At 36.7% G+C, this 17,565-nt stretch overlaps 1 protein-coding gene across 1 annotated transcript; it reads right to left on the bottom strand.

The window, feature by feature from the left end:
• Positions 1-8,647: 8,647 nt before the first annotated feature.
• LOC140227227 (uncharacterized) lies at positions 8,648-16,471 on the bottom strand. Its single transcript, XM_072307654.1, has 8 exons — positions 16,405-16,471; positions 16,018-16,103; positions 15,076-15,221; positions 13,815-14,161; positions 12,082-12,312; positions 11,115-11,216; positions 9,289-9,424; positions 8,648-8,786 (listed from the first exon to the last, which is right to left on the bottom strand). The coding sequence occupies exons 1-8, from the start codon at positions 16,469-16,471 to the stop codon at positions 8,648-8,650; spliced, it is 1,254 nt and encodes a 417-aa protein (XP_072163755.1).
• Positions 16,472-17,565: the final 1,094 nt, after the last annotated feature.

Here is a 17,565-nt window from a genome sequence, read left to right as displayed (position 1 = left end):
GAAGAAAGTCCTACCTGTATGCCTACTTATTACAAATTACTTGGTTTGTTGTGCAATAAAGATATGTGTGTCTGATACCTAACACCGATCCTACTACAAAGCATTCAGTTTCAGATTGAAGTTTACACCATATTTCTCTCCTTGTCATATTTTCTTTTATACATGTACATGAATATCATGGAAGAAAAAGAGATTTTCTATTATACAACTTGTAGTTGTCACCAATTTCTGCGAGCCAGACAATCAAATCAATGGCCTATGTCAAGTGCGAATTCACCACTAAAAGAGAAATAAAATCCAAATCTTGCACTGTTGTATCAAATGGAAGTAAATACATATAAAAAGCAGTCAACATGTCTTTGTATTTATGATATTCATAGTAGACATGAACGGATGACTTCAGACATGAATGTGCTTATTTGTGTCAATGTTGACTTTCACATTTCCTTATAAAAATTAAAGAAAACTGTGTCACTGTGTCACGCTTGTGTTGAGCTTGTTTGAATTTTCTGAAAGCTTCTGTTTAGTACACGTTATACTTTAATTTCAGATCCTGTTTGCTTGTTTGTCTTTTATTTTTAACTCTTGCTATGTGCACCAGTCAAGTAATTGGGTGTGATGACCTCCTAACCCTTCTGAATTTGGAGAAAAGAAAGAATATAAATAAGCCAAACCAATCCTATCTTTCAGTGAGAAAGGTAGGGAAGTCTAGGTGTGGCAAATTTCTCTCTATAAAATGGTGACTTGAATCCTAATCAAACGATGGGCTGACAGCTGCAATACAATAATAATAATAATGATAATAATAATAATAATAATAATAATAATTATTATTATTATTATTATTATTATTATTATTATTATTATATTGTTATTATTATTATTATTATTATTATTATTAATTATTTTTATTATTTTCATTATTATTATCATCATCATCATCATCATTATTATTATTATTATTATCATTATCATTATTATTATTATTATTATTATTATTATTATCATTATCATTATTGGGCAATTCCACGGTATGTAGGACACAGATGCCGAAAATTCAAAATGATATTTGTTTCAAACACCATACATTTTCAGACAGTACTTGAGTTGAAGTTTTAAGAATCATTATGTTTTTCAATAAAAGCGGCCATTTTGATTTTCAAAATGGCTGCCAAAATATGCCTATAACTCAATGGTAAGAAAGAGTGTATTGTCACATAATTTACCCTCTGTATATCCACTTTACTAGTACTCTAAACAACAATCTTTTATATGTTTGCAGTTACCAGACAAGTCTTTTACCACATGATAGAAAGAAAAAGCTGGTTGCTTTAAAGAATTTTATAAAAACTTTTAATTAGTTTGACAATAATGGATGTAACGTCAGTTACCAAAAACAAGGAATTTTTAACTTTATTCATCAAAGAAAGTGAGCTGCATGATGTAACTTAGGATTTCTAATGTATGCCCATATGCCTTCCTTTCAATACCAGAAAATAAGGATACTTGGCATACTGGAGAGTCAAATGAACACATCAAAATGTGTAACGTCAGTTACCGAAATGTCATATACCAGTATGTAACGTCAGTTACCATGACAGTAATTATAACTTAGGCTAATTTTTTGACTTTAGGCCATTTCATTACATCTGGGAAGTCAAAGGTTATCAACAAAGAGCAGCAATCCCTTTGATAGGGAATGATGTCATCACCATGGTACACTGTATGTCCATGGATACATTTTTTTTTTCATTTTATCTTATTTATTTATTTATCACATTTGTTTTGGTGGAGGGGGCTTGAGCTTTTGATTTTCGGTTCAGCACAAGTTTAAGGTTAAATCATCTGGAAGTTTAGGTTTACCACATGCAATATATAATGCACTCAAATTACTATACAGTACATTCACAGTCCTACGGGATGATAAAGCTACCAAATTTGTAGGCCTAATCAATGATGTGGTTGCATGGTAACCACCTTTTTCTATTAAAAAGCTTGTGTACAGCTGTATACCAACAGTTTTATAATCTTTACTAATGACTACTTTTGCTAGCATTTTTCTTTTTTTCTGGAAGCTTAGTGAAGTTTCTACCTCAAGGCAAATGCAGGAAGAGATATATTTCTTCGCTTGTGCTTAAATATTTGGTTTAGTTAATATGGCACATCTTGAAATGGTACATACAATGTAAGCAGGCCTGACATAAGGCATGTACTGTCATTACTGTTTGAAACTACCACTGATGTTGCTCAACGTTTAACAATAATGTTGCTCAAAGTGAGAGGTGATTCTAGGGTAAAATAAAAAACTGTTCAAATTTGTTGATTACTTTATTTCATTCATGTAGGGACATTTTTGTAATACATAATAATTATGAACAGGAAGATTCATTTATATTGATCTTAGAATTCTTTCGTTGCAAAGTCCTATTTCTTGGTATCTGGGATGTATTTGCGAGCCTTGATATACCAGTGAAAAGGAAAAGAAAAGCAATTACATTCCTTCAAGCAAGGAATAAGCAAATGCCCTTTTTACCAAAAAAGCATGTTTCTTCTTCACAGAAAAAATATCATAAGTGTAACATTATTCATTTAAATCATTATTAATGATGGAGATCATTTTGTTATTTGCTTTGAGGGAGAAGGAGTAAAATAAAGAAAAGAAGAAAGAATATATCACAGTGGATTTCATATGAATATTTTTATTTGTATGTGTTTTTTCCCCATGACCTGAAAGATATTTTTTTTTTCACACACAAAAATATCTGGGTTTTGTGTAGTACTGCAGGGCATTATGGGTGGGGTACTCTAGATAGAAACTTTCCTGTTCATTTAAAAAATAAAAAGATAAAAAAAAAAAACCCCTTAGTTATGTCAATATTCATACTTGGAACTGCTGAATCTAAATGGCTCTGTGTAATCATAACTGTTGAATAAGCATTCAATCTTAAGACAAATGTCAAGAAATATCCTCTGGTGCATTTACATTATTTTTGCTCAACTGTGCTATTGCATGGGGGGGGGGGGGAGCTTGCCCTCTAAGGGCCCCATCCCATTTGTGTCTTTAGATTTTGTTTTAATTTGTTGCTAAGTAAATGCCTGGGATTGTTACTGGTATACTGCAGCAGTATAATAACCTGTTAAATAAGTTAATTCTTTGTAAACCCCATAGCAAAAGTATGTGTAACGTCAGTTACGTAACGTCAGTTACTGACATGTTTCCCTTTAAGTTTTCATTAAACACAAAGAAAATGGACTAATGTTTCATTTCATTTGGGTATTTGTAATTGATGAACCAAGGTATGATTCTATATCAAACAAATCACTCTGAAAGGTCAGAATTATAAAATATCACAAAACTATTCCTAATCATGATTTTCCATGTGTAAACCCTATGGCAAATGTAAGCGTAACGTCAGTTACGTAACGTCAGTTACCGTCATGCCTTCACTGAAATTGGCATGGTGCTAAAAGGAAATATCTAAAGTGCACATTATTTTGCACACCTGTTCCTAAGAACCTAAGTATATTGCCATATAAAGCACATAAAGTTTAGAAGTCAGGGACATGAGATATTTCCATTTAAATCAACACCATAATTTCCCCTGTCCTTTTTCCGTAACGTCAGTTACCAACACATTTTCACTTGCTATGTGATAAGAAATGCAGTTTGAGAGAAAAACTTTTCACCCATTTCTTCATTCTCATGAACTCATTCATCAATGCTAATTACAAGCCCCAGGTGCTTTCATTCACAAAACTACAACATAAACAATTTCATGAAAATCCTTACGCGTAACGTCAGTTACCGTGGAATTGCCCTATTATTATTATTATTATTATTATTATTATTATTATTATTATTATTATTATTATTATTATTATTATTATTATTATTATTATTGTTATGGTTGTTGTTATTATTATTATAATGGCCTCTTATTATGCGCTGAAGTCCAATATCACATGAGAGCAGCTTGCAGTTTGCCTAAAGGCTTGATTTTACTTTTCACTGAGCATTAGTATACTCATGACTGGTACTTGTACTAATGACAGCTTGCCAGACAGTAGGCAAGACTAGGTGCTCATGTCCTGAGCTATGAGGTTGCAATAAACATTAATAGTCACATATTTTTGCATGTTTTGGAATGCTGCAAAATTGGACAGTCAAAGGGAATGTTTATGTTTGGGGCTTGTAAGCTGTTTAGTATGACCATTGTATGATATTGATTCTACATATTCCAGTGGCACCCAAATCCACTGAAAGTCTGACACACTCGGATCTGCATCCATACATGTATCTACACAAAGATTTCTCAAAAAATGATTCAAGTAATATTATAACATTGTGTTTTCTTTCAATTTATTCATTACCTGGCATAGGGAAAAAATAAATTTATCATTTTCTTTCTATAATACATAGATTCACATGAATCAACAATCCTCAAGCCTTATCATGTAATGTAAACAAAGAAAAAAAAAGAAAAGAACCCACCACACATTTCCTTCAATGCTTTGTGGTACAACATATCCTTGCATTTGGACAATGCTTTAAAACAAATTAACATTCTTGAAGTAAGTATATAAATACTTCAGTACCATGCAAATGAATATTAGACTCACAGGATCCTTTGGTAATTAATAAAGCACTGCCTATAAATACAAGCTAACACTGTACGAGCTGAAATTTTCAAGGTGGTTTTATTTTCGCAAATTTTGCGAATCATCTTTGAACCGCGAAGATAACAACGCGCGAAAACAAAAACGCGCGTGAGAGTTCAAGTTCTGTAAGACCCTCGCAACCGCAAAATCAACAATACACGCAAATGTCCTCCAAGTAGCATTTCGTAAAAATATCTGTACGCAAAAAAAAATCAGCTCGTACAGTAAACAACTCCCACACATATTATGCACATACTGTATATACATGTATCATACAAACCAAAATGTGAAATATTGCACTACAATATATAGATCTACAAACTCATCATGAATAAATGCTATTGTCATCAACTGTAGTACTGTACTACATATACTTGTTTTCTACACTTGCTTTCCATTTACAGCTAGATTGCCAATTTTCTTTTTTTTTTTGGGGGGGGGGTGGGAGAGGGGGATTAAATTTCAGATTTAGGAATATCATGTCTGACCTTGGAAGTCACATAATGGTATGTATTTTTCTGGTATATTGATAGCACCTCAAAGACCTGGCTTCCTCGGTAGTTTATGGTGATAATGTACTAGTACATTGAATACATATTGTATGTAGTTGTTTCATTGCTATGTCAGCAATTCTTGCTGTAGAATGGTAACATCTTTTAGCAACAGCCAATCAGGAAGCAAGATTCCCGTCATTATCAACATGGTACTGGCCATTACAGCAAAAGTGGCTATCATTATAACACCTTGTAAAGTGTGTTTGTTGTTGTGTTTGTTGTTGTTGTTGTGGTTGCTGTTGTGGTAGCTGTTGCTTGTTGCTTGTTGTCCGGAAACATGGTGATGGATTAATAATATGAGCATACACATACACTTAATAACACCTGAGCTGCTTTCTATCAACTTTAGGACAAGAAACGTGACTAGCAAGTCTACTGCAATGGAATGACGAGTTACCAAACACAAATCCATTTAAAACAAAAATAGCAGAAAAACATAATGATGGTCAAACCTGAGAAAGAGCTTTAGAAATCTCTCCACAACAATCTCCCATGATTGGCACTTTTATATCAACTCTTTAGATTCTTAATTTCAAAATGGTACAAATTTCACTGGTATCATATAAATGCGCATAAACTTGCACTGCAAAGCTGAAACTTCGAAAGAACATAGAACGGATAATCCTCACTTCTATTATTCTATTCAGGTCTTCCATCCCTGAGCACTACAATGTACGAGGATTACACACAAGAGGCACAGCTATTGCAAATTTCAGTACTGCTGAAAAAAAAAAGAAAAGATAAATTGACAGATAGATAGACAGACAGACAGACAGATAGATAGATAGATAGATAGATGGATAGATAGATAAATAGATAGATAGATAGATAGATAGATAGATAGATAGATAGATAGATAGATATACATTGTAATTCTCACTATACCCTAGAGCAATCTAAATTTGAGACCTGTACAATATAAATCTACCAATGCTAATCATTGAATATAGATATAATAATGTTAGATGGCAAGGAAAGAGAGAGTGATAACTGAAAATCTAGGGATATACATGTATGAGGATACAGTGTGCATTTGTGCCCTTCGACCTTTCGTCTGACCACTGATATTCCAGTCACTGAACAAAGAGACACTATCGAATTTTGAAGACACTGAGGTACCTTATGATAGACTGCACGTCTAATATAATTCACTGAGAAGAACAGACACAGGTAGTAGATGAATTTTGACTGCATGAAAACGTAAAGGTCATTCTCTATTGTGTGCCAGTAAACATAACCATGACACTCCATTGGGGGCAAGAATACACACGCGTGACACATCAACACCTACAGTGGTACACTCTATAGGCCCTACAACATGTACAGTATGTACAATATACCAGCATAGTCCCACCTATACATGTATCTGTGCCATGCACTGCTGTAGTTTCCTTTGAAGGCCAAGTTAAGGTTTAGCTTTATCACTCATTTCCCTCAAAATGTGTTCACAAATGACTGCTTTCAGAATACACAGTGATGCATGTTTGTTTTTGTTTGTTTGTTTGTTTGTTTGTTGTTGTTTGGGGGTGGGGGGAGTGATAATATGTAAATACATGTATTGGTATCAATAATCACTAAGCATATATCTGCTAAAATCACTGGTATTTTGCAACTAATAAAACAAGCATCTAATGAATCAAACTGACAAGGATCTTCCTCTAAACAGCTAGCCTACAATACATTGTAGGACACTTTCTTTCAGGGTTCCCTTTTTGTTTGGGAGGGGGGGGGGGTAGGGTGGGGGAAGGAGGGGTAATTAACATCCATCTGGATTGCAATCGATGACTAGGCATAGTAATTATAATCATGATCTCAATTCATCTAATGAAATATATGACAATCTGTACAGAATTTTCAGACATTGCTCACAATCAGATTTTCCACTGAAGCTTGTCCAAGCAAGCCCCTCATATACACCTAGTGTATGTGAAAAATTAAGTTTGTTACTTGATAACTTTACTGGTATCAAACAGTATTTGCATAGGTTTCAGTCCTGATTTGTGCAAGGCACTACTTGAAGGTCTCCAAACTGTTTGGCAGTTTTCAGTCTGCGGCCATTTTATATACATGTACAATACATCTTGAAAAGTATCAAAGTAAAAGAGAAGATTAGGGAACTCTTCGAAATCGGGGCTTGACATTAACTTTCTTCTCTGGTGGGTCTTTCAGTCCACTGAAATCTTTAGATTTAAAACTTTGAGGGCCAGAAAAAAGAAATATATTAGCCAAATTTAAAAGAAACTTAGCAATTCAATTTAAATCATAGTTTCCCAATGAGGCCACCAAAAGATAATTTTTTTTTCTCTGAAATTCGGTGGTCCGACAGCAAGTTGTAGGGGCATCGGGCCACCAATAATGTCGAGCCCTGTTTTAATCTTACATTTTCTATACACCATGAAAATCATTGTTTATGCTCCTTTGAGTACATTGATATTCTTTGTTTCCCATTCGTGTTTGTTATCTCTGCAGTTACAAAGGAAAAGGCTCATATATTTGATTGCAGACTATGTAAATCAGAATATTCTCAAGACGCAGTGTGGGATATTGAATGTTAGGTGGACGTCAGCACACAAAGGACATCACTGTAGTTAATATTCACTAGTTAAAATCGAAGGCTGTAGCACACAAGATATCTTGTAAGACCCCCAAGACCTGACATATATGTTACATGCCATACCATGTATAATGCGTGATACTTGGGTAAAACCCCAAAGCTATGTGCTAGTCAAACATTTGGTACTTGCAGCGTGACAGGATAAGACTGCAGAGGTTTTATGGTGCACGATTGCAGTGTGTTACAGTCAACAATCGGGCCAACTGTTCTTTTGGCCCAGTGTTTTGTGCATGTGTTTACCTTTGATTTTTATTTTTATTAATGTTTAATCGGAATGGAATGATGATCAACTTGTATAAAGCTACTACAAACTGTATGTTTGTACCTGTCAATTAATCTACTCCTTTGTTGTGTGTGCTATTACATTTGATGTGTATCTATACTTGTGTCTGCACATGTGTGTGTGTGTGTGTGTGTGTGTGTGAGCAATAGAACTGACCAATAATCCACTCATAGCTACAATCAATTTGCTAAACCACACTTGTGCTGTGTGTGTCATACTATTTGATTGTGTGTGTGCATGTGTGTGTGTGTGTGTGTGGTATCAGTAGACGACCAATGAGATCCATGATTGGTCCTTCACAGCAAGAATCTAAACGGCAGTTTCTGAAATAGCGGCAGATCCAGAAGGGAGCGCATCAGCCGTGCACCCCCTCTTTTTGTGTGTGTGTGTTAAAACAAAAGAAAAAAAAAGGGGGCATTTGCGCCCCTCTTTAATTTTGTAAAAGCACATTTTCTTTACGGAATTCTTGGATCTGCCCTTGTGAATCATGTCAGTTTGGGGGGGGGGGGGGCAAGGCAAAGCAAGAGGAGAGCCTCTTCAGTTTTCAGCCTCCAGACTGGACATCTCTTGGGACAGGAGATGGGTCATGTGGAGGGCGTCCTTTGCCTCGTCCGATCCCACCTGCTGCAGCGCCACCTCGGCCGCCTGCCGGACGTCCGAGATTAGGTCACTCCTCCTGATCGTGTCAGAGAAGCAGAAAGACAGGATAGTGATGGGATAATATATTATGCTAATATAACATACAACATAATAATATTATGTTGCTTCGTATAAAAACAGACAAATCATAGAAGCAGATCAGTGAATATTTGGAAAAAAAATCAGACACACAAAAAAAGCTCTGAACTGAAAAATGTTAGAGAGTAGAACAAATTGGCAAATCTGCGCTAAGTAGGTGTTGAGTAGCTCTCAAAAAAATCACCAATTTTCATTCTACTCCTAAGAAAAATTTTCTTCAAGCGTGTTCTTGGTATGAAGTAAGAGTAATATATCTTTTTGCATGTTTTCCTCAGCAGATCGTCAAGAGTTCTGTCTATGCCAAAATATTACCAAAAAAAACGAAAATTGATGAATTTTTGTGTACATACTGATTGGAAAAATGCTACTTATCTACATCATAATGACACACACACATATCAAAACAAAATACCAAACAATGAACAATTGGCACTACTGACCATCTCTTGACCAGATGGGGAACTGCAGACTTGGCCTTGAGATGACCGAGCGACAGACAAGTGGCCTCCCTCACCAGACGGTCATCGTCGGTCAGCTTGGAGATCAGCTTGGACACCACATGCTTGGACTTCACCTCTGACATGGGCAACAAAACAATAAAAAAGAAACATGCATATGAGAGCTCAAGGACAAATTAAGCTATTACAGTGTGTATATGCCATATACATTATATATAGCGAATCAATTTTATTTTTGTGTGTGTGTTTATCAGAACTCCCTGACAATTCCACAGGTGGTTAAATTTTTGCGAGCGTGGAGTACAGTAATGAATGAAGGAATGTATGCCTATGACTGCACATTGCATTCACGTCTGGATCAGATTTACTGTTTTCACAAGTTGTTAGATTCGTAAATGGCCCTCAAATCTCGAAATTCGTGAAAATAAAAACTGCAAAATGTATGGCATATACATGTACAGTATGATATCATAAAAGAATTTAATACAGAAAGTAACAATTAAGGAAAGAATAGACAAAGAAATAGAAAGTGTTTGATTTGTTATGAATAAATGAATAAATTATACCACATTACAAGACCCAAACATGTTGTGTAAAGCACAATGCATCCTGCAAAAGTTTGTACTCTCAATGAACAAATGGTCTACCTTGTCATAATGAAAACCTCATGGAAATGTATGGGAAAAGTATGATGAAATATGGATATAAGCAAACAAAATACACCACAGAAAAGGAAAAAGAAAATAAACCTTACAGTATTTGACCATGTTATATGCCACCAGCCCTGAATAATTTTTGGACAAAAAAAAAGCCTGACACAAAACTCTCAACTATGCGATAATGATGTGATTTATGTCAAGAAACATGGTCTTGCATCAATCAGTCTTGAAGCAAGCCATACAGTATGTCCCCAAAAAAATTACAACGGGGCCGTCCGCAATGATATCTTTAAAAATAGTGAATCAATCCAAATACAAATTCAGGGTATGAAACTATAACTCATTGCCCACATCTTACAGAAAATCCCATTCGATTTGCTTCAGTGGTCAAAGAGAAATACAGAATTTTGTAGAGGATGTCGGGAATCTCTTCTGTCCAAATTCTGTCTATTATTCACACACAAGAGCATTGAATTGCTGAAATTGGAAGAATCAGACTCATGACATGCTTTACAACAATCCACATTTCTCTGTGACTGCTTAACCAAATTGAATGGGGTTTTCTGCAAAATAGAGCTAAGATGTTATATTTTAAGACCCTGAAGTAGCACTTAGACAGGTTGATCATATTAGGTGTTATCAATTCGAAAATCTGGTTGTAATTTTTGGGGCGACTTACTGCAGTATGTCCCCCAAAAAATACAATCAGATTTTCGCATTGATAATGCCCAATATGATTAAATTTTTTTAACGCTACTTCAGGGTCTTAAAATATAACATTTTAGCTCTATTTTGCAGAAATCCCCATTCGATTTGGTTAAGCGGTCACAGAGAAATGTGGATTGTTGTAAACATGTCATGAATCGGATTCTTCCGAGTTTAGCATTTCGATGATCTTGTGTGTGAATAATAGACAGAACTTGGACAGAAGAGATTCCCGACATCCTCTACAAAATTCCGTATTTCTCTTTGACAACTGAAGCAAATCGAGTGGGGTTTTCTGTAAGATGTGGGCAATGAGGTATAGTTTCATACCCTGAATTTGTATTTAGATTGATTCACTATTTTTAAAGATATCATTGCGGAGGGCCCCGTTGTAATTTTTTTTGGGACATACTGTATATGGAAAAGTGTTGAACTGAACCATACCTGTCTTTCCCAATGCGATGGCTGCGACAGCCCTCATGTTGGCATCGTTGTCATTGAGTAGCGAGAGCAGTGAAGTGATGACAGGGGCGGTGCGAAATTGACCTAAAGGAAAATCATTGATGAGGTGGTGGTTTTTGTTATATGAAAGAACAAATTTTGACTTACATCAATACAAGAGGAGCCAGAGTGGTTTATTAACACAAAAGTCAACAGAACCAAGGAATAGGCCTATACACTGACATAGTCCATTGTACATTTTTATTTTTTATTTTTTTGCCATCTTACCTGACAGAGTGCGAAAAATAACTCATGCAAAAATAACTACTTTTAAACTACTTGGAAGAAAGAAAAAACAAGTACACACATGTAACACACACACATAAATAGCAACCCCCCAAAAAAATCAAAACAAAACAAAAACAAAAACAAAAACAAACAAACAAACAAACAGCAATAAAGAACACTTTTATTTTTTTTTTTTGCTTTGCTTTGCTTTGTTTTCACAACTGCGTTTATTCAACTCCAATGCATAATGGTGAAGTTCAGGATTACTATTTTGAATATGTATGTGTCCGCTTCTGTGTTGGAAGACCCTCTCTTATCCTACACTTACTTGACTCAGGACATGCCTAACACAGCAATGTACACCATCTCCACTGCCCTGTGAAAGTTTCGAGGCTAATCCTTCATGTTACCACAGACTAAACTCAAAATTTCACATACTGTGTTGCCATGTGAGGAGACCTTTGTTATAACATTTCCATCATATAGTTATGATACCACATATTTTTTCTTCAGCTCTGTTGTACTGCATTCATAGCAGAAGTGCTTCTGCAAAAAGTGGTGTGTTTTCCAGAAGCTGGCTTGCATTGCAATTTCAGAATAAGAAATGGCATACAGGGGATTTGCACCACGGCACAAAAAGAGTTAAATCACAAACAAACAATAATCTTGGACGCCAACTTACCCAGGTTCTGCACGGCATCCAGCCGAACTGTGCTCTTCATGTTGAACACCCCCCTCATGGCGATGCTGCCCTTGGCGTAGTCCATCAGTCGCAGGAAGAACCGGTCGGGCCCCCATGAGGCGTCGCCGCAGAAGTCGTCGTACATCTTGCGCGTGACCACCTTGCGCAGCTCCAGCACGTCGCCGTACAAGATGTTGACGATCCACTGGATTTTGTCGTCTGGCATTTGGGCTGCGAGAACAAAACAAAACAAACAATACTGAAACGGTGGAAACTTTGGTGTCATTCATTTCTGTGAACTTTGCTTGTTTTAAATTTTGGATGCAAGAGTATGGAATCTGTTCATACTTATGCATGACATTCAAAAAATATATAAATTCTCATGTTGGGGGCTAGCTCAGTAGAGGGAAACTTTAAAATACCTTTCAAAACAGAATATTCCATGTTCAAAGTATTTAAAAACATGCTGTCTAAGCTTGATTTACACAATCATGTGGGTTACCAACAACATGATTCTCTCTAATCCCTCTCAAATTTAAAGTTTTGTCATGATAGACTCATGCATCGGCATCGCACATATCGAGTGTCAGCTCAAATTTTGTGTACATTTGAAGTTAAATATAAAAGTATTCCTCAAATTATTTGTATTCTACTTGAATGTTCCAGGAACCCTGACATTTGCTACAAACAAGGAGGTTTAAGAGATGGAGTTCCAACTGGCTGTAATTATTCAAACAGTTGTCACTTTTCTATTGATGTACAAAAGAATTCCACAGGTGCATCTGTGCCTTTGGTGGCGGGGTTTGATGCCGCCGTCTTGCTGAGAAATCTGAAGATTCATTTTGAACGTTAACTTAATGTTGGCTATATTTTGCTTGTTTATCTATTAAATGAAACGAAATCTCACTTAATGATAAAGCTCATTAAACAAAGGTCAATCCCTTCAAGAAATATGTGCAAAAGTATAAATCAGAGCTGTATCATGTGAAAGTATTTAAAACTGTACCCTCCTGGAAAGCCGGTTTTATCGCTTTTCCACTTGATTCCTCCAAATGAAACTGATATGGAATAATCTTCGAGTATAATTATATATTAATGGATATATCAGATTAGTGGCCGGGCACTGCCAGTCGAGTAATTTTCATTTTCATTTCATCATTTTTTGCGCAATTTCTATTCGCGCATCCCCGTGTCTTTACCAGTATATACCAACTATCTTTTATAAGTAGGGATGGCGAAAAGTAATTACCATCACAAAGACATTATTTTCGTTAGAAAGTGGCTGATGATTATGCAATGAGGCATGAGTCAATTGTCTTCCTATCTGCGCGGCAGATCCAGTTTGCCACATGCTTCAAATACTTTCGAGTGGCGGCATCAAACGTGAATTCAAAGGAAATACAACAGTTGTGACTCCATTCTCTTGAACCTCCTTGCTACAAATCACCTCATGTGTTGAATGTAATTTCCAAGTTAGAATATTGGCAGACCATAAAATTAAAGAAAACAATCAAAACAAACAATCAAATGGCTCTAAAGTATGTTTAAATCTATCCCAACGAAGTGATGCACAAAGTTGGCACAAACACTAGTGAGATACACAATGTATTTAGGTAAAAGTAGATTAAACAGAGAGAGAGAGAGCTAAATACACAGATAGATAATCAAGTAGTTAGATAGAAAGAGGGAGAGAGAGACACACACACAACAAACGCACACACACACAAACACACCCTTGATCTGCTCCTGGTACACCTTCATGAACGCCTCGCGGAACTGTATCCACGTCACCTCCGTCGCCAGCCCGAAGTTGTCCTCCCAGAAGTCCACGGTCTCCACGGCGTCCTGGCGGCTGTTCCAGCGCTTGTAGAAGGCCCGCCGGCGGGAGAACCCCTTCCGCTGCTGGTCCTCCATGTTGCTCTCGATGTCCTCCTCGGCCTGCTGCTGCCGCGTCTCGAGCACGCGCTCGATCTCGCGCTGGATGGAGGAGGTCAGGGTGGGCATGGAGTCAAGGGGGTAGTCGCCTGCGTCCTCCGCGGGGATGAAGAACATCCAGTTCAGCTTGGCCAAAATCAACTTCCTGAAGATTCAGGGAAGGCAAAGTATGGTAGTGGTTTTGTTGATTGCTCACTTCATCCCTTGTCCTTACTCTACAATACAGAAATTACAAATATAAGCCTAGGGAACAGTGGAGCAGCTGGCAAGGGCGAATGGAGTGCACTGGTATGTATGGGCATGTGTTGAGAAAGGATGAGAATGATGTTCTCAGGTAAGTGCTGGAGTTAAAAGGGGGTGAGCCAGGAAACCGAGGAGGGCTCAAATTAAATGTGGAAGAGACGGGTGGAGGAGGAGTTAATTGGGAGGACTGGTTCGAGAAAAGAGGGCTAGATGGTGAGAAGGGGTGAGAGCAGGTGCTGTTTGAGTGAAGTAAATCCAGGCGCACCTGATATTGGGGGGAACACCCGTTATTGGGGGTCACACCCAGATCAAAACTGGGTGATGATGAAATAATAAGCTTATATGGAACAATAAGATCAAGATGCCATCTGAAATTAATACTGCTTGGTTGATGGCAAAGGAAATCCAAAAACAGGTTTCATTTGACCAAAAGTCATCTGGCCTTTTTGATACCAGGAAATTCATGCTTAGAAACAGCTTCCTGTTTAAGGTGACTACAGTACAATTATATTTTTTTAAAACTTATTTATTCATTCATTTATTTTACCATTTATCTAACCATTTGTTTATTCATTTATTCACATGTTCATATAGCGATGCATCTGCTTTAATACCAGTGAATATACTGTCTTCCATACTACGAGGGGATTTTAAACCTCTCCCCCCCCAAAAAAAAAACAAACAAGCAAACAAACAAACAAAACAAAACAAAACAAAACAAAACAAAACAATGAGAAATATAAAGCATTTCAAAGCTCTACACCACCGGTCTATAGGTGAGTACATCTCTTTCTGCAGTGATGTTAATACACTCACATTGAGAAGGTGAGACCTTTCTCCAGGACCGGAAAGTCCTTGAGCGCCACCGGGAAGAGAGGTTTGTCTGAGATGTAGGCCAGCGAGATGGCATCCTCTATCTCCTTGTCCTGGAGAGAGTCAGCACTGAGAGCAACGATGCAGACCTGGACACGACAAAGAATTCATAATCATTAGATAGATTTCATAAAAATACAAGGTGTCTTTTGAAAGCTGACTTCAAAACCACTTGACTTCAGTCATGTGTGCTCTGAAAGCTGAAATAAGCATACTCTTTGAAAAAAACAAAAACAAACAAACAACCTCACACTCAGTTGAACCGTTAAGAGTTGTTACATACTCATAAAAGTCACTTAATTTGATTTGATCTGCAATAAAAACTCCAACTCCAGCCCCAAACATCTCTTACATGTAACTGGGACTGGGAGATTCTCCTGCCTGGAACCCCCAGCAAACTGGAGACATGAGTCGTACAAACATGCTTACAAATTATGATGTCCACGTAGCACAGATCACAAGGGTTATCATTGCTCCATGGTGCTATCTTGGCCGTATCTTTAAACATACAGCTGTACTTGTATATGACAGAACAAATGTTTGGCTGAATAAATAAAGCTGAATCTTAAAGCTGAAGAAACATAGCCAGAGAGGTAGAAATTCAACCTAACATGGGAGGGTGGGAGATTTTTCAGAAAATGATCTCAAAGCAGGAGAATTGGAATCTCTGTGAGAAATACACTCATGTGCTCTAAAGATACGATTATATAGGAATGATCGCCACATTAGGACCCCATAATGTTAAGGAATCAGATGAGGCTGAAAACCTCAAATAACTTAAATGTCATCTAATATTACCCACCTGGCCACTCTTGAAAACTCAAAGAGAATCAAACATATTGCTTACAATAGTATCATGGATAAATATCACAATGTAACAATCACCTTGGCCTTCACAAGCGCTTTACCCTTGCTGGAAGATTCATCACCATACGGTCTCCATACTTTCAGCCCCTCCTTTTCCAAATGTTCTAGAAGAAGAAAAGACATATGAATGATGCATAAAGATGATAGCTATTCAATAATCTCCCATGTGCAGATTAAAAATTACTGAGCATGAAATGGAAAAAAAAAACTTGTCAGCAAGACCATTAAAAAGTAAATGAAACAAAAACAGAACACATTTTTATATAACATCTATTCAAATGCTAGAAAGACTAGTTATTAATACCTACCCTAAACTGGCATACAGGTGGATGTCTACATCTTTTATGGCAGTGATCTATCAGGAAATAACAATTTTGTAGTACCACTTTACTATTGAATCCTCACCTGTTAAAAATGTAGCAAAATCTTGGTCGCTGTCGTGGTAGCAGATATAAACATCTTCATCTGCCATCTGATTAAAAAAGAAAAAGAAAAAAAAAATCGTGAAACGAAGAATTCAAAATTTTTGTACATTAATTTTCATCACATCACTACATGTTCAAAACAAGGGCTATACTATACTGTATCTCTCAAAGTCCATTGAATTTTTCCCAGACCAGGTTATTGCTACTCTTCGAAAAAAAAAAAAAAAAAAAAAAAAAAGGGGGGGGGGGGAGGGGAGACAAACAATCAAAGCCTCTTGTGAGGGAATGTACAATGCTGTCCAGAATCAAACTAGGTAGAGATGCATGTACTGTGCATGGTGTAGATTCTTATAATTTGATTGTTGTTGCAGTTACACACGTACTATTAGTACTATTACATTAGATTATCACAAAATAGTTAAGGACAGAATTCAGACAGACAACCTTACAATCCTCTTTTCACACTATTTTACAGTTATTTGCAATGATCAACTTTTCAAAACACATTTCTCTGCTCCTCATCCATTCTTGCCAGTTCAACAGCACTGTCTTTATATCACATAAAATATATTTGATAATGATAATAATATTTAATAATCAGTTAGATTGACATGCCAAATCCGCTCAAGCAGATGTGGTGGCTTGGCGACGTGCTTTCTTGAAAAGGCGAACTCGTTTCCTCATCTGCCTCTTGATTATATCTCGAGTAAGGAAGGTGTCTCCTGGGCCTTCCGTTACTCAGTTTTGACGGAACAAGTTCATTCAAACATCTGGTCAGAAAATTAGAGATCATCCTCCAATTCGCCTCTACAGATCGTTTTTCTGGATCACATTTGAGGAAATCAGCAGAAAAGTCATTGGCAGCTTTCCTAAGCTGATCGACATCTATTATCAGCCTTGTTGAATAGATGTAATGTTTTATCTTTCTCACTGGTTTGGCCTCTGTGTTGCTGTTGGGTTGGTGTTTGACTTGAGTTTAGGTGACGTGATAAAACACAAATAAAATTTAAAGACTCCTCTGGACAGACGGATTTTTCTGTCTAACTAGCGCCCTACACTTGTTCTGACATTTAAACTGTAAATAAACACTTAATGGGAGCCCATCCTACGAACTAGGTTCTTTTCAAGAGATTACATTGCC

The sequence above is a fragment of the Diadema setosum genome, chromosome 4, assembly GCF_964275005.1.
Source record: "Diadema setosum chromosome 4, eeDiaSeto1, whole genome shotgun sequence".
Classification (NCBI taxonomy): domain Eukaryota; kingdom Metazoa; phylum Echinodermata; class Echinoidea; order Diadematoida; family Diadematidae; genus Diadema; species Diadema setosum.
Note: the sequence above shows the minus strand (reverse complement) of the source record. Positions and strands in the feature narration are given on the sequence as shown.